General features: G+C 48.6%; 4 protein-coding genes across 4 annotated transcripts; 1 reads left to right on the forward strand and 3 right to left on the reverse strand.

Moving 5' to 3' along the window:
* Positions 1–112: 112 nt before the first annotated feature.
* On the reverse strand, positions 113–1722 carry RhiXN_00673 (uncharacterized protein; the record flags this gene model as incomplete). Its single annotated transcript, XM_043320492.1, has 2 exons — positions 113–1334; positions 1379–1722. The coding sequence occupies 2 exons, from the start codon at positions 1720–1722 to the stop codon at positions 113–115; spliced, it is 1566 nt and encodes a 521-aa protein (XP_043179504.1).
* Positions 1723–2026: 304 nt separating this feature from the next.
* Positions 2027–3096, forward strand: RhiXN_00674 (uncharacterized protein; the record flags this gene model as incomplete). Its single annotated transcript, XM_043320493.1, has 4 exons — positions 2027–2188; positions 2410–2500; positions 2576–2775; positions 2830–3096. The coding sequence occupies 4 exons, from the start codon at positions 2027–2029 to the stop codon at positions 3094–3096; spliced, it is 720 nt and encodes a 239-aa protein (XP_043179505.1).
* A 387-nt stretch (positions 3097–3483) lies between these two features.
* On the reverse strand, positions 3484–6672 carry RhiXN_00675 (Cell-membrane associated Mucin15; the record flags this gene model as incomplete). Its single annotated transcript, XM_043320494.1, has 14 exons — positions 3484–3785; positions 3854–3949; positions 4002–4165; positions 5361–5646; positions 5691–5741; positions 5797–5811; positions 5863–5919; positions 6003–6011; positions 6066–6131; positions 6188–6225; positions 6285–6342; positions 6380–6452; positions 6507–6539; positions 6592–6672. The coding sequence occupies 14 exons, from the start codon at positions 6670–6672 to the stop codon at positions 3484–3486; spliced, it is 1329 nt and encodes a 442-aa protein (XP_043179506.1).
* An 824-nt stretch (positions 6673–7496) lies between these two features.
* On the reverse strand, positions 7497–15641 carry RhiXN_00676 (SHREC complex subunit Mit1; the record flags this gene model as incomplete). The annotated part of the gene is made up of 31 exons (XM_043320495.1): positions 7497–7499; positions 7545–7633; positions 7697–8504; positions 8559–9143; positions 9199–9467; positions 9523–9768; positions 9819–9844; positions 9901–9946; positions 9995–10008; positions 10061–10100; positions 10156–10252; positions 10306–10371; positions 10419–10584; positions 10633–10738; positions 10788–10851; positions 10921–10957; positions 11012–11154; positions 11203–11291; positions 11364–11649; positions 11702–11776; positions 11829–12049; positions 12105–13724; positions 13796–13917; positions 13968–14211; positions 14273–14324; positions 14381–14756; positions 14861–14894; positions 14945–15099; positions 15167–15325; positions 15375–15467; positions 15520–15641. 31 exons carry the CDS (start codon positions 15639–15641, stop codon positions 7497–7499), a joined length of 6453 nt encoding a protein of 2150 aa, XP_043179507.1.
* Between the last annotated feature and the right edge of the window lie 1821 nt (positions 15642–17462).

Below are 17462 nucleotides of genomic sequence, written 5' to 3' on the forward strand. Positions count from 1 at the left end.
GAAAGTTAAACCAAAACTAGGGCTGATTGAATAGCATATGGGTATCAGTCAAGGTATCAGAAGAGTCCAAAATAAAGATCGAGAAAGAAAAAAAACAGAGTTGGATGGTGGTTTACTCGGGCAAAGAATCGAGTGCAGCACTAATAACGTCCACCTTTTTCTTTCCTTCGGTATCACCATGCCCGGAGTTGCTTTCCTTCTCGGTTTCATCGCCACCGTCGATGGAGGCTCTACCCGGAATAGCAGTCGAAAGAGCATCGTCTGATGCAAGCCCGCCCCCTTTCCCAGCTGTGACAGGCAAGTCTGTCAAGATGGACAACGGAGTGATGGGGCTGACATGTGCCTTGAGGGGCGACTCAGGAAGAGGGACTTGTTCGGGCTTCGGCTCGCTGTCGCGGCGGTTATCGCCAATACCAGTTGTCGACCTGTCCTCCGAGTCCGACTCGGATTCAGATTCGGATTCAGAATTTTCGCGTTCAATGTGATCTGGATCGAGAACAATGCCGCCGCCAATACTTCCGCCCGTGCGCCAGCTCCCACCGGTGCGGAAACTAGCCGGGCGTCGAGTTCCAACCACAGCGCTCCATCGGCTTTCTCCGCTTTCCCAACTGCCACGCCTGCGGATGGCCCGCACGCTGACGCTAACAGCATCAGCCTCTACTGGGCGCGAAACGTTGAAATTAGACGATGCAAGTGTCAATATACTGGCATTGTCGAGAGGCGGCGAAGATGGGCGGGGGTTATTTCGTGGATGAGGATGACTGTGGGTAGGTACTTGGGCCGTTATGTCTTCATCTCCTGCACTATCGCCAGAAAGGAAATAAGGCGCAGTCGACAGAGGAGAGGACGGATAAGCTGCGTTTGAAAACGTCACAGAAGCTGCCGAGGAGGTCGGTTGATGGTGAGCTGACCGGGTGGAAGGGAAGCGTGCAAACTGCGCAGAGGTCGGAGATGGTGCGACCACGGTAGGAATCGGCGTATGAGCCTGAGCAATATGTGCCATTTGTCCACCTCCTCCAATGTCAACTGAGAGAAGAGTGGTGGGTTTGGTTGAAACCGAAGGAGAACCCACGGTACGCGGGTCCGATATATATCCAGAATGTGTAGTCTGGGTAAGATGAGTGGTGTTGGAAGGCGTAGGTGAAGGGGGGGATGTCGGAGGTAGGGGACGAATTGACGCATCGTCGTCAGCTTCGTACTGCATAGATGGCGCCCATATTGACTCGGGACCGAGAGAAGGAGAGAGAGAACGCGACCGGATGCTGGTTGCGTCCCTCAAACTGGCTTCAAGTTCGCCATCGACATCGCCCACAGTGACGCCACTTCGCCTTTTCCTATTGGATGGACCGACTGAGCGGGACTGGGAGATTGGACGCACGTGCCGGGGACTGGGATCCCGTCCGCGCTCGTAACCGGGAACAGGCGGATGTGCTGGTTTGCGTCCGGCAAGTTTGCGCTGGAACCATTGATAATTGGCTTGCTGCCTTTGCGCCGGACTTTCTTGGTACCTTCAATAGGTGATGAAGTAGCAGTCGGCGGGACTGCAGTGGTCTTGGACGGCGGGGATGTAACCTTTGGCTGTGTACCTTTGGATACGGTAGCCTGTTTACCAAGAGGAGATGACTTCACGGCGGGAGAGGGCTTGGGTGTTGCGAGCTGCTTTCCGTTTGGCGAAGTGGGATTGCCTGCTTGAGCAGGAGTTTCAGACGCTGGGACCGGCATTGCTCTGAACGTTTTCAGGCCAGATTAGGACAGCCACCTCGCACAAAATAAAAAGAACAAACCAAAACCAAAATCCGATGATTGTGTTGAAGAGGCTGTAGGAGATAATTACAAGGCTAGAGATACAGGGCAGCGGGCTGTGGTCGTGGTCGAGTTGAAGATCACGATGGTCGACGAAACTGACCAGGAGCCTGCCAGAGTGGTGCTGAGCCAAATAACCCAACTCATTAGCACCGCCACACATCGCTCTTGAAATTGGGTGCTGCCAAGGGAGCCTGGCGATCCCACTTTCAAACTTTTCGCAATGGTCAGCGCCCCTCCTATCCCCACGAATAAAACCCAATCGAAGAAGAAACAAAAGGAACAACAGCCGGAAATTCGGCCCGACTCCACTCAGAAAGAGAAGAAAAGGAAAAAGAAACAACACGAGGATGCCAATACGTGTGAGGCGAAAGCAGCCGAACCGGTTCAGCTGACCAGCGAGCATACTGAACCACCCACAAAAAAGCAGAAGAGGGATGAGGCGTGACACCTGAAATAGGAGAGCAACAGGATGCCGAGTCCCAAGCTGCATTGTCTAAAAAACCAAAGCGGGAGAAGAGGCCCAAGAAACCCAAGGATAAATCAAAGGCAAGTGCACGTAAATATTTAGCGTAAATCACAGCGACGTACTAAACGACCAAGCAGGGGCGCAAGGATGAAACCTCGAACCTCAAGGACAACATACGAATCGCAGATGTACCAATCCCTTATACCAATCCGTTGACAGACGAATCCTGTCGGATTTTGCCCAACGTGGTGAGGTTACCTTGTAGCTCATGTTAATGTTTGTGTCGACTAACATGTTACATAGGCCTTGCGTATGCCTACCAATACGCCCAGCATGTTTCGCTGTCTTCTGAATCTGAACGGGCTGCGAAGCAGCCTTGGAAATTTAACAAAGCCCGCCAGAACTGGATCTTACGCAACGTAATAGAACCCGCGACTATCCCAGACTCATACCTCCCTATATCTCTTATATATGTTCAGAACATTCAAGGAGGAGCGCGCAATGTAAGTGCTAACATATGGCTTCGAGCACCTCGATTGATCGTTTCCATAATTCAGGAATTAAAAAAGACTTGTAAAGTAATAAAGAAGCAAGCCAAAAATTCCAAGGCCTCCCCATCAAGTGATTCAAACGGGTCTAAACCTGAAGCAGACCAACCTTCAGAAGCAAAAAGTGAATCAACTAAAAAGGTAACTTTTGCGGCCGGGACCACGGAGCCTAAAGTTACAGAATCAGAAATCTCTGCGCCAAGTAAGGTAAAAGTTAAACGGGCCAAAATTATTCTAAAGGTTTTGAAGGGCGAAATTCGGCCTCAGGACGTGTAACCGTGTATTCTACAGATATCATGATTGCATTTCATTTCAGTAAGAAGTTGCTTAAACGTAAAAGTCCTATCTTGGTAACCAGAGATAATATGCCGTGCGTAATGGAACCCAGTAGCCTTGGTAAACAACAAGACTCAAACTACGTATATAGACCCAACTTCAAGATAAATAAGTCCGAATCACAATGTCATGTATAGTTACTTTATACTTCGGGAATATACCTATGCTGATCAGGCCGAGTCTGTTGGTAACTATACTCAGAACTACCATGTCCCAAGATACTTGTTTGAGAAGTAGCGCCTGTATATGGCGCCGGCGGGGGAAATGTCGATGGATCACTAAATGCCGACCTCAGCATATGATCCGAAAACAGAGAACCCGGACCTCCTACCTGGGATCATAAGGCTTATAAGTAGTAGGAGCATAAGGTTTCTCCTGCATAACGGCTCCTGTTCCGTGCTCCTCACCCTGAGAGGTGGGGACTGGCGTGTATGCTCCAGTGCCGTAGGGCTGCACAGCATATCCAGTTCCCTGTTCATGCTGCCCAGCGTAACCATCTCCGGAATAACTTTCGTTGGTGGGTCGGGGGTCGGCTGAGGCGTTCTTTCTTCGACGGAGAACGAACCACGCGAGTACACCCAAAAGCGCGACGCCGAGCACACCACCTACAACACCACCCGCAATAGCACCTATCGAATCAAACGCATATATGACCATCAGAATCGAGTTCATTGAAGCTGGGTCAATTTTTACCTACCTGCATTACTATTGGAGCCGCTAGGAGCCGACGTTGGTGTAGGCGTGCCCGTAGTAGAAGTTGGGGCCTGGATTCGAGTGCTCATAGATTCGGTCGCTAAGTAATAATTAATGACGATCCGTCATCGCACTAGCTCTACATAACACACCTGTCGCTGCAGTTGCAACTTGGCGGGCTTGATCAGCTTGGAATGTACCTGGGGAAGTGAAATCGAGGTAGGCCCAGCTCGGGATAGCCACAGAGGGAGGAAGTTGAAGAGGGTATCTGCCGACCGTAACATCGTTGTGTGAGCAATTAGATATCCAGTTCGCCCTAGTATGTGGTTTAGCTTATATTTCGGAAAGTAACAATTGAAACTTAAGGTACCAGGTTGCAGTTCTTCCACCCTGGCAGAGAGAGCATGCTTGAAGCAAGTTCCATACTACGGTATTGCACCTTGAAGAGATATTAGGCCAGTGTAATGGATCCAATTTAGGTAAATATATCTCACCGACAAACGTTTGCCCCACTCCCTTGGGGCCCTCTGTACTGATGTCGAAAGTGATCAAAATGGATGGCCGCCACAACGCAGTAAAATCACATACGGGAGCCCCGCCCGGGAAACCATTTACACTCCAGTCTGACCGGTACTTGAGTTAATTGCTTTGGCACATGTATATTTGAGACTCACTTCCGCCATTACATTGAGCGGATAAATATCCTGATTGTAAACATGGGGTTTGACCTAAGGTGTTTATCGTCTACCCGGATGAGTAGAAGTAATTAATATATTATACAAAGCTATGTTACAAAAACCTACCCATTGATAATCCAACACGCACGTAGTCACGTTGCTAGTCTTCATGGGAGCAAAATGAGGTATGATCAAGCACCTCCGGTTGAACTGAAAGAAGCTTACCACCTGAGCATATGCAACTTGAACACTCGCAACCACGAAGAGCGGAATGGCCAACGAAGTCTCGCCGAAACGCATAGTACCGTGTGAGGGTGGCGAAGATGAGCTCCTACCAGCTTGTCGTGTTATAGCTCCCCAGCCCCGCACACTTGCAGTAAGATGCCCGAGGGCTCGGAGTGCGCTCCAAGTAGGGTACCCTAATCAATACCAATCTTCGCGAATCCGTCCGTTGGGCTGTGCGTGGTCGGCTTCTCTCATCTCCAAACACCGCCACAATTGTAATGCCTTGTCGGCATTATAAATATAAATATAGATTGGTATCGCGAACTGAACCGGTAAAGTTTACAACAATAATCCTTGACCACCTACAACCAAAAAAAAACTTCGTGTTTGGCCTGCTCAAGCGAGACCGGGGTTTGCACTGGCCATCTCGGTCAAACCTTAAATTTCTGGGACCCCATTGTACTGCCCCGGGCGAGACTGAGGTTGATGGGAATAAGGAATAGATTCCGCATAATGGCTGGGTGCATTATAATTGCTTGGGAAAGTGGAGGGATCACTAAAAATGGCAACTTAATTTGTGATTTATTATCGAGCCATCGTGATACTTACCTTGGATCATAAGGCTTGTGTTCGGAGCCCACAATCGGAGACATTCCGGAATGCTGAGTGACGGATTGATATTGACCCATCATTGGCGCCCCACTGCTGGGTTGGTGTCCTACCTGTGGGTTATATTGTCCCTGGTTGTACTGACCCTCCGTTCCCGTGTTTTGATTTTGTTTGTTCTTGCGGACCACTATGAACGCGATGACAGCAATCAAAGCGATGCCAACTATACCCCCGACGACGCCCCCAACAATCGCACCAGTGTTGGAGCCGCTCGATTGTGATTCACCTGGGAGATTAGTACCAGTAGCGATAGGTGGAGTGCTTATGAACGAAGTGGGTGCACTGTAGAGGTAGCGGATGCCACGGCAGATGACTCGGGACCTATCAACGTGACGAATTGAACGAATGCATATTTTGGGAACAAATTAAACCATACCAGTCTGTTGAGAGGCTAAGGAGAATAACATTAAAAATAGTCAACGTGAAGCTGAAGGACACGAACCAATGACGGCATTGAAGACCCCACTAAGTGTGAAGTCGTAATACGCCCAGTGAGGCACTAACACCCCAGTGGGAACGCTTAGAGGATATCCCCCCTCATTGGGTGTAGTTATAACATCCGATGAGCAATTAACGGTCCACCTTTGCCAGCTGCGAGTCAAATTTTCAGCGAGTGCTAGCTCAAATATGTGCAGGGACACCTACGTGCCGGCTTGGCCGCCCTGGCACATAGAGCAGGCTGAGAGGAGATTCCACTGTACGGAATTGCAACTATCATGATCAATATGTCAATAGACCATACCTCCGGATAAATAAATCTTATTCACCGGCAGAGGTTGGCGTAAGTTCCGTTAGGCGGCGAATACTGGCAGATTGATCAAATCTCAGCCCATGCCCGAGGTTGGTACGGATGAGTTAACTCACAGGGCCCTCAGCGCCAATAGCGGGCACTCCCCACGCTGGAATCGTCGAGTATCAGAGCCTATGTTCGGAATCGGTCTAAGAGAACAAGAACATACAATTGTCGGATGTGCATTGAGCGGAAAGGTGCGCGGATACCAAACAAGGGGACCAGCCCATCGAGTTGTTGGCCTATGCAGGCGATGTTAAAGATATTCCATTAGATATGAACCAAATGATGCCCACCCAGAGTTGGTCAATACAAGTTACGTTGCTCCACTGTAAATTAGGTCAGAAACGCACTTTCAAGAGGTGTGTTGGTGGTACGCACGATCGGCTCGGTCTGAGCATGGGTCTGGGCAGCAAGGAGACCGATCACGGCGAATGCGCTAACAGCAAACGAACGAACCATCTCGGAGGGGATGTTGAAAATGCGTCAAGTCAACGACAACCAACTCTTATATAACCGAAAATCCGAATGGCTTTCCTCCTGGATCGACCCTAGAAAGGTGTTGGCCTTCTGTCCCTGAACCAGTCCAATTATGTGACTCGGGCACGGAGGCAGTGCTGGGAATGAGCCTTGGCACCAGAGTGAGCGCTCTCCGCTGAAAGTGTTTTATGTTGTACCATCGTAGTCCTGTGTTCGCTGACAATGTATACACGTACGCTTGTATCAAATAGATAATATATCTCGGAGCTATCACTTGTACAATGAGCCGATAAACCTGTATCGGAGTTACTTAACAACCGATAGTTTATTACACCGAGCAATACAATTTCGTCGAGGCAGAGAAGCATACTTATACTTATTTATGTAAACCCCGCAAGCTACTGATTTGACCATTAGCCCTTAACGAATACTTCGAAGACCAGTTGATCAATTCCAAGCACTGTAAGAAAATTAGTGCCAACAGAGAGCAAAGCCGATTACCAGAAGCGGCTGGCGCAAGCTATGGGTTTGATGATGTTGACTTCAGTTCGACATAGAGTATGAGGCTGGATGAACACTGGCATCTATGTGCAGATGAAAGACTATTATTGACATTGGTAGGTCGGTATATGACTGGGAGAAAAAGGAGGCAGAAATAGGTTTATACATAATTGTGCTAGGTGATATAAAGTCCTAGACGAAATAAAATGAAGAGTGTTGATCAGTTCGATAATGAGCTACCCTTGTCATGCTGATTGGCCGGCTCGCCGACTCATTATGCGCCGCAAAATAGCGAGTACAGGTGCCTACTAATATCAGTACGAGCGTGGCAGAGAGTGGGGGCATTTACCTACCACATCAGGTCCCTGTTCTTCGAGTTTCTTCACTGCACTCTGTAGTCCTTCGTATGTTTTAATACTAGGGCAGTCGTGCGCAGGGTGGCCTGCGAAGACAGGGAAGAGCATTAATCAAGGTATGGGCTTAATAAAGGCTAGCATATACGAACCTGGCTTTTGACCGCAGATGGTACATGCGCTATACTTCTGCTTTTTCCGGGTTTCTTCAGGTGGGCTGTTCGCAGGGCGTTTTGGCGCAGAAACCGAAGCGGCCGATGTGCCAGCTGCGACGCTCGGTTGCTGTATAATTGTAGGTGGTACCGAAGAATGCGAAGAACTCGGGAGAGCGTGTGGCATCGTAGAGGTTTTGGGATCCGGGCGCACACTTGGATTGCCTGGAGGTACGCCGCGACCGGAGGTGTTGACAGTAGGGTGTGCCGGCTGTGGCCCTGCTTCCATACGAGGGACCGTTCTATAGCCTGATGTATGTCCAATTTGGGCCCTGGCTGCTGCGTTGAACGCATCGGCAGTTGATGATGCGAATGTGGCGACTGGTCCGGGCTTAGCAAATGGAAGAGGAGCAGGGGTGGGACCGTAGTTGAGGGCGGCTGGTCCGTTGTAAGCTTGTATCGAGATACCTGGGAAAGCACTAAAGGCAGAATAGCCAGGGTGTTCAACGGTAGTTGAAGGTCCAGGGTTGGGTCTAGATGCAGGTGGAGGCGCAGGCATGTACTTTTTCGGGGCGCTTACATTCGATGTCATGGGTATTGTCGAAAGCTCTGCCATATCACCTACTGGTTCTTGAACGGCATTAGGAGCTGATGGCTTTGGCTTCTTTGGCTTTGGCTTGGGATCTAGGATAGGTTTCGAAGGTGGTTTCACCTTGGAGGGGACGGAGTTGAGCTCCAGTTTATTAACCTGAGATACATCAAAACCTTGATCCTTTAGTTTCTTCTCAATGTGATGGAGAGCCCAGTACTGAAACGCATTAAGTGCCTAGCAAAAAAAGTGATGAAATAGCCACGAACTTACTTTGTGATCAGGTTCGTCCTCGTTGTCTGGACTGAGAATTTCCCGGTGCGTTTTGAGAAGCTGGTCAATGAGAGCCGACCCAGGACATCCGCCGGTTCCATGTCTTTTGCGGCAGTGAGGACAAAAATAAAGGCTGTTTCCGGGGCCTGCTTGAGAACCGATGGCTCCAGATGTGCTGGGCACCCCATTAGGTTGCGCAGAGACATGCGAACTTGGGAGAGGGTGATTTGGCTTCCTTGGCTTCTTCGCTTTAGGTAGTTGCATTGTATACAGCATTTCGGTACTCGGGAAAATGCCTTGAGTCATACCAAGCGAGCCTGGCTGGTTGACCGTAGGTGGATGTCCAGGAGGGACCATAGAAGAGTTATTAGGAAAAGGAATCGGAGGAATTTCATTACCAAGCGGTGGGTAGGGATGGTCGTCAGAGCTGGGCGCCCCATCTGATCCAGCCTCGCTTCCACTGGATGACCCTTCGCCCACGGGCTTGAATTCTTTGTCTTTTTCCTCATCGCCTTCCTTCTCTTTCGAGCCTTGTTCCCTGGACTTCCTTTCTGGGGAATCCTCGACATCTCCTTCTCGATAGTTCTGCCAGAAATGAATCTTCAATTATAAAAAAGAATCCATGTAAGTTGTTACGCACCGCAATCGCTCGTTTACGAGCTCCACGTCCCATGAGCACCTGGGCACGTCTCTTCTCTTTCTCCTCGGCTGCGCGTTTGATGACGCCAGCCCAAAAGTCGTCATCACCTTCTGTCTCCTGAGTGTCTTGGCCGACCTCGGTATTGCTTCCTTGACGATTCCAGACTTGCGCAAAATCGAACTTCATCCCACCGCCTTCGCCGGGTTGCTTCTCTTCGATCTTCTCGGTCTCCGCTCGGATAATGAGCTCCTCGACGTCTTTTTCGGTGTCTGCTCGACCCTTTGTTAGATCGAAAAAAAGTATATTTTACCAGGTTATACGCACACTTAATGTCTGAGGCTGATTCGCCGGGATTTTCGAATAGGGCCTTTGCACCGAACATAAGAATACCTTGGATGTCTTCTACCTCATCTTCATCTCCGAGCTTCTGAACAATAAGATGATCGAGGACGAGCTTCTTTTTGCCCATCATGAATATCTTCTCTTCATACGGGATCTTGTCAGTACACCCTTCGTAATGCCATAATTTTGACGTACCTTCTGCGGTATTCTTCGCCATGAATTTGAAAACTAGGATAATTTAAGCTTGCTATCGATTTTTTGGAGGCTTCACACTTTACCGATTACCCGATTTTTCTGTCCGTAACTGTAAAGTAGAGCATTAGCATGTATGGTGAAATAGACGCTTGGGTAAATACCCACCGATGAGCTCTGGCAATTGCTTGCAGGTCTTGGTGAGGATTGAAATCTACAAGGAAAAATTAGAAGGACCAGATCAAAACAAGTTGCTCCTTACCAGGATCGAATACACTAATATACGGTTTCGTTAGAGACACACCCTTCCAGGCGAAAAAGCACGTACATGACCGTGTCGGCGCTCCAAAGATTAACACCCACGCCACCTTTAGATCGCCGTAAGGCTAAATATCACTATTGCTAAGTGTACAAAGCACTAACCTGCCCGAGTTGTGAGAATGTAGATAAAATATTCGGACCCCGGCTTATTGTATTCGTCGATTTCTTTTTGTCGAAGCGAAGATTTTGTATCACCGTCCTGGTGCAAATATTATCAGCAAGATAAAGAGCTGTATGCGTCCTGGAACTCACGAGTCGCAGTAGTTTGTAGCCCTCCATGTTTAGGAAGTCCTCGATAATGTCCAACACGATTTTGAACTAGGGTTCGTGAGTAACTAAGGTAAACCAGAGAAAACACAACTAACCTGGGAGAACAGAAGGACTCGATGACCTCTTTTCTTGAGTTGAGGCAGCATAATTTTGAGTAAGCGAAACTTGGCGCTTGCATCAATGAGTTGCTTATGAGTTTCCTCCGGCGACAAACCTCTCCTCTCCATGTCGGGCTGATTGAGGTACGGATGCTGAATGCACCTGCATAAACTGAGTTACGGAGGTTGATCGCTATAACAAGATACCTACTTTCTCATCTCCATCAAGGCATTATGCAAAGCCGATTTTTTAGGGGCAGGGCCCTTGCGATTTTGATCCTTATCCGCCAATAGGCCTAGGCTCTGAATATTCGACTCTAAATTATAGTTTTAGTACAGCGCATGTCAGCTTGACGCGATTCTCACCCAATATGGCTCGCACAATGTCCTTCTGGATCGGGACCAAAGAAACTGGGACGATGACTTCATGCTATTGGGACTATTAGCTCAGAGTCGATCAAACTCGTGATTAACTCGCCTTGACTGGAAGATCCAATACCTCAGCTTTCTGACGACGTAGGAAGTAGGGTCGCAGTCTTCAGGTTATCTAGTTAGGAGATACGGGACAACAAAATAAGGGATATTCATACCTTTCGTGAAGTTGCGCGATAAGTTCCTCTGTCAGGTTATCCTGATCATATTCTTCTTCAAGCTCATCCAAATTATTCCAATTTGTGGGATCAAGAAAATTCATCAGGTTAAACAACTCGCGGATGTTGTTGTTCAATGGAGTCTGGGAATACGTTAGTTAAAACTAGCAATGTGGTAGATAGGTACATACCCCGGTCATCAAGATACGATGGATGGTATTTAGTTCGTTAAGCTTTCTAAATAAGAGACTTGAATCGTTTTTGACTTTCTGGAAGTCAGCTAGGTATTGTTTTAGTGGCTCGAATCACCCACGTCTTTGGCCTTCGTCAACAACAACCGTTTCCCACCGACCGGGTTTCTTGAACACCTGATGGAACTCGGGTCCTGCAAGTGTTTCGTATGTGGTCACCAAGGCATGGTACATTTGATGTCCCTCGGTGTTCCACAGTTCGTACTTCTTAATCACTTGACGGGCCTTGGCTTCACCATTGAAGCGCACGACACGCACATGGGGAGCCCATCTCTCGAATTCACGGATCCAATTGACTATAGTGGAGTTCGGGACAACGATCAGATGCGGATAGACATGTTCTGATACAAGCCTGCCAATAAGGCTGGTAAGCTGCACAGTTTTTCCCTATTCTGGGTGTCAGAAACTGTTAAGTCTTAAATAACACGCATATACATACCAGACCCATATCGTCCGCAAGAATGCTAGGCTGGAGGTTCCACCAATTGCCGTAGAGCCATTGTAAACCTTGTACCTGTATGCCATCTTATAAATAATGTTCTGTGACGTCGACCTGATTGACTCACTTGGAAAGGCATCAGTTTCAGCGATTCATCTTCCAGCTTGGGTTGAAGATCCGTTCCAGACCAATGACTAAGGTCTCGGTGTGGGCGGTTATCGCGTTGTTTCTCTTCTGCCTTTGTTAATCGGACAACTTGGACAGCATGTGCAAAAAGGTATTGGGACACGGCACGCTTATAGGAGTCCCATTCCAAAGATCCCATCTTTGGAGGACTGTCCCACACACCTGTATGTGCAATCAGACCACCAATAGAAGCGTATGGGTAGAAGAGCTCACGAACATTCATCATATTGTAGATCTTCGAACTTGAAGTAAACCCATACTGCACGTTCGAGAAGCTCCTCGGCATTTGGCATTCTGCCTTCTCTCATCTCAAAGTCAGCCACTGATTCGCTCATATCGTTTGAAGGTTCTTCGCCATCCACAAAGTGTGCCTCGGCCAGATCTCCGGATTCCGATTCAATTTCGTCCAGCTCATCCGAGTCTGCGACTCTGGTAGCTTTGCGCCTCTTTGTGCTTGTAGCACTTTTCGAGCCAGACTTTTTGGGTTTCAAACGACGCAAACGGAGATCCAGAACTCGGTCGATACGAAGCCATGCATTTGGTATACGCAGTTGAGCATCAGGCATTGGGCCAGGAGTTTCCTCGTAAGAAGGTTTTGGTTTCACATCTCCTTCGACCGAGATGGACCGAGACTGAGCGAACGTAGGCAAAACATCCAGCGCCCGGTTAGCGGAGCTTTTATCCTTTTCCTTGTCATCGCTTTGTTCTGCCTTGCCGATCTTATCAAGAAATTCCTCGCTATCGTCTTCGAGGAGATGCAATTTGGTTCCGTCCTTGAGAAAGTTCCGTAATAGGCCTTCGTGCATCGCGAGCATCCACATATGGGGAACCCACTCGACACGCTTGAATCCTCTTTCTTTAAATTTAACAAGATATTCTCTCGGAAGCATGTCTTTTGGCTTTGGGATTTGACCTCGCGCTAGCGTCTCTGTGGCGCCGGGTGGGTCAGGCCTCCAGCCCAAGATACTTTCTACGGGATACTTGAGTCGAAGACACTCATGACATTTCCATTGATCAGGACCAGGCTCCACGTATGCCTCAGCAACTTGAGACGCAGTATTCTGGTGTTTGTCGTTTGGGTCTCGTGGAGGTAGATGTTGCCAGTGCGCGGGACGTCGGCAAGTAATACAACGGAACAAAATCTGCGGTGCGCCGAGCGGCACATAACGCGAGCGAATCTCGCCAGGCTTAGCAGGTCCAAGTGGAGAGGGTCCAGAAGCAGAGCCACCAGTTTTGTTGGGAGTCTCCAAGTTGCTTGCTTTGTCGGGGGGCGGAGTATCTAAGTCGATAGCTTTGTCGGCGCTGGATCCTTCATCTGGGGCGGGTACCGGGCGATGAGCTGTCTCCTCTTTGCAAATAATGCAACGACCTCCTTTGGCGCATTGTCCACAGATGAATTCGGTCGCTTCATCCAGCCAAATCTGTTTGCGCTTATCAACGAGCTCCGCATTATCATCCACCTCAACTCCTTCGGCGCGTTTTTCAGCCTTTGCCAAATCGTTCTCGTGCCGTTTGATTGTCATTAGAATTTCTTGTCTCTGTGCAGCACTGAGGCAGCCCCAATGTCCAACGACACAGCAGCGTAGGCAACGAATCCACCCGCCTAGGTTCTCGAGACGCTCCTCCTCAGGTTCGCTTGCCTCGTCGTCGTCGTCCTTCTTTCGCTGTCTACCGCGAGATTTCCCCTTCCCTTTGCGTCTCCTCAGTTTTTCGAGCATGTCAAAGGCAGATGGCTGGCCACAAGCTTCGCAATGTTGTCGGTGGCGGAGAAGAACAGCCTCATCCGCCTCGTCGTCAGAGTCAACCGCCTCGATGAAAGGTCGAACAATCCCGAGGCCTTGTATTGTCTGGCGCGGACGTCGAGTACGTTTTATGTGGATAGGGGGATGCGCTTCTTCTTAGTATCACCGTCGGATGAGACAGTGTAATTGGAACCAGAATCAGCTTTGTCTTCAAAATCCGATGACGAGCCAGCATTGTTGTTTCGGTTTAGATTTCGTAGCTTGCGAGTGGCTGGCTTTCTGTTGTTCCTGAATAATTCGTTAGCCCAAATGCGAGCTAAATATAAATTCTGGCGGACTTGTTATTTGTAGCAATGCGGGAGCTTTGCCTAACGGGGACATCGCTGTCGTCCCCGGAAGATATTGAAAGAACTTCGCTAGGCTCGCTCCCATATGCTGCACTGGAAGAACGGCTCGATTTGCCCCGAGTAGTCCTCTGAGGTTGTCGAGGTGGCTTAGAGTGATGTTTTAGTCGATGCTTGGGGTTTACTTTCGTACTCGTCGGATCGAAATCAGAAAGTGTACCATCCTTCAGCTCACGCTCTGTGTGCATCCAATGATTTAACACTATCACGAGAGCCAAAAAAAAAAAATCAATGCCCACCGTATTCCTCTATAAGCTCTGGATATTTATTCTTCACCGAATGAGCAGTGAACTATGAGAAAATGTAGTGTCAGGATCGCATTGCGAATACTGGTCTATAAAGTGTACCCTGTAGATAACGCCTGATTCAACTGCGGCATAGTAGTAATACTTCCCGTTATTGCTGTATTCCCCGACAATCTTCTCAAGAATTGGAGCATCAACAACGTCGTCTGCTGGTGGCTCTGAGCTCTCTCCACTCGAGCCTACCGATCCAAAGCGTCTTGATAGACGTGGGACTTGGATAAGTTCGTATTCGTGATGATTTGGGGGTAGTGGCGGGAGTTCAATCCAGAATTTAGGTGGCGGCTGAACGTCAGGCGAACCCGCCATCGAAGAAGGCATTCCGGGTGATTTATGAGAAACCGATACGTTCTCTTCCTCGGATGAGTCCAGTACTTCTATGGCTTGGCCGTGTTCTGTCGCGGATTTGCCCGCCAGACTCCTGGCCATATTAAAGGAAAATCAGTAAGCAAAGGGAAGCTCCAGCGCGTAGTGTTTGTTGACGAATTATTTGGCTAATCACGTGAATCGCCTACTCGAACAGACCGCCCCAGCCCAAGGTGAGGTAACTCAAATATACCTGTTTCCCTAAATTATCTTATCTCAAAACACTCTTGACAATGTTAATACCGCTCTTCACTCCGCGCTCGCGGTGTGATCTAGGTGGAGGAGTCGGGATCGACTTCCTGAGGGAAAAGTACGGCAGGAGGCGGGTAGCGGAGCCGGGCCCAAAAAGAGTAGTAGATTCGAGCAAAGCGTGGGTAGGTGGGCCAACCATACGTCTACTATACAAAGCGAGACACGAATCAACAGAGAAGAGAAGAAAGAGAGTCCGAGATCAAAATGGCATACACCAAAGAAGAGAAAACGCGAGAGTTTGAGACAAAGTACAAAAAGGTTATACTAGCAACAGTAATAAGACAGGGTGAGGCGGGTGGGTGGCGTGAGATAAACCGTGCAGGCGCGCAACGGGGACGACTAGTGACAGTGTAGCGACTCGTCATCTCCACACTGGATATATGTGAGTACTGAATCTGGGTGCGACCAAATAAACGCGCACCTACCGCTAGCCATATACAAGGTCCCAGTTGGCGGAGTATATGTTTGCAGATCATGCGCACAATTCACGAGCATCGGAAGGCAAAGAGGATCCCTAAAAGGACAGGGGATCGCCTCCGTTGATTAGCGAATCTGGCGGGAAGTACTTGGAAGCAGCGGCGGCGCTCACCAAGAAGAGGCTGCGGGCCAATAGAAGATTAGGATGGGGCGATGGCAATCGCCGAAACATAACAAAACTGCGGGCGTGGGTTAGCGAACCCGGACGCATACAGTGAGGGAGGTACCTAAGCGCCGGCGCTTAAGAACGGTCCGAGCCCGAGTTCGCGCGTGCAGAACCCATGAGACTCCATCGAATACGGAATGATAAAAAAACGGTTGTAGATCACAGGTGGTTCCTATATGCGATCACTACTATGAATATACACTCCGCTGATTCTACACCACTGCCCCCGTCGTCGCCGAAGTAAGCTCGGATGTGATGTTTGAGCGTGGTGTACTTCTCACCGTAAGCTTCACGGCGTATCTGGACGAGAACCAAATTTGTCGAGTTCAATAATACTTGACGAGTGATTGGCGAATCAATCGTCAACTTCTTTGAATAAATTAGAATATGCGATTTTCCAAGCAGCACCCAACAGCGGACCCCATTTCCAGCGCTGTACTACTGTTTTTTGCGTTTATTATCGGTCGGGGAAGGCTATGAGCTGACTATATGCATATCAATGAAGCAGGGTTCTCTTAAACCGCTCCCTTCAAAGACTAAGGACGATACCAATATAGCTCTATATACCCTTCGTCCAGCGGAATATCTGCTTCAATAAATTGAACTGACATGCATTACTTGGGGGGTGAAAAATGTCTCAAGACAGCTATGAATGATGAGTATCAAGCCTCACAGTTACACAGATCACAAGGGAGTCACGGACTACAGGACAGGAGATGAATATTTGACCATAACTTTCAGGTCAGATGAACAACATCCTTCGTGATCGGTGTGGATCACGGAAATCATACGTGTATCATGGTCATTTACGTTATAGGTTCTATTGACCGATTCAATTGCCTTAGCACGAGCAACCCACGACTCGGGGAAGTATTGGGATACCTATAGCAGACAGCTCACTCTAAGTTTCCCATCGAGAACTCGGGCATCATTATTCGAAACCCCCATGCAACGCTCGGCTGTCTTGAGGAAGTTGCTAGTGCTTGCTGCAGTAGAAACTTTACCTGTTTTATGCGAGCCCGATCGGGGGAGGTGGTAAGCACCACTATTTAAACAAGCCCCCGAGCAACATCGCCAACAACAAGCTCACTGTGACCAATAACGATTATGCGCTTTGGCCCCAGTATCTCTGTTTTGTTGCTCACAGCTACCAGCTGTATGTCTACCCCGACTAAGGGTAGTATTGTGGGGGAAGGTGCATATGCTCGTGCGATATCGGGCAGCCAGCTCTATGGGTGCACCGGTATGTATTGCTATGGGTAATCCCAGTTTCACGATATGTTAACTATAAAACGATTTTAGGGAAGAATTTTGGAGGTCATTGTGAAACCACGCCCAAGTATATCGTCTATTTAGGTAGCGTCTAATACAAGTATTGTTGACACCTGCCCCATATACAGTGGCCAGACTGGCGTCTGCACTCCCACGACAGGAATGTTCCGCAACAATTTAATCTCCGTAAGGGCTCTAAGATATGGTGCTTACTTGTACCAAGGCATGTATGCGTAGTCGTCTGTTTATTCCTGTACCAACGTCCTTCGCAGGGGATAATTGCTCCGGCCCTTACATTTGGGTAGATACAGAAGGCTGGGGAAATATTGGGGACACTATGGTAAGTTTTGTATGGGTGGCGGTAGTTGAACTGTTCAGCTGAATCCTACAAAAACAAAAACAAAACAGTATAGGTCTTATAATACGCCAACTCCTTGCTTGCCTCCACGTTGCAGCCCTGCAGCTTAAGCTGCAGGTGTTTAGCTTTGTATGTGAATAAATACATAGTTGTTCTACGTCAAAATTCCAATCATTCATGACAACCAGCAAGTAAACGCGTGGTTGCTCATTAACTTGGCGAGATGCTCAAATTCA

The sequence above is a fragment of the Rhizoctonia solani genome, chromosome 4 (genome assembly GCF_016906535.1).
Source record: "Rhizoctonia solani chromosome 4, complete sequence".
Lineage (NCBI taxonomy): Eukaryota > Fungi > Basidiomycota > Agaricomycetes > Cantharellales > Ceratobasidiaceae > Rhizoctonia > Rhizoctonia solani.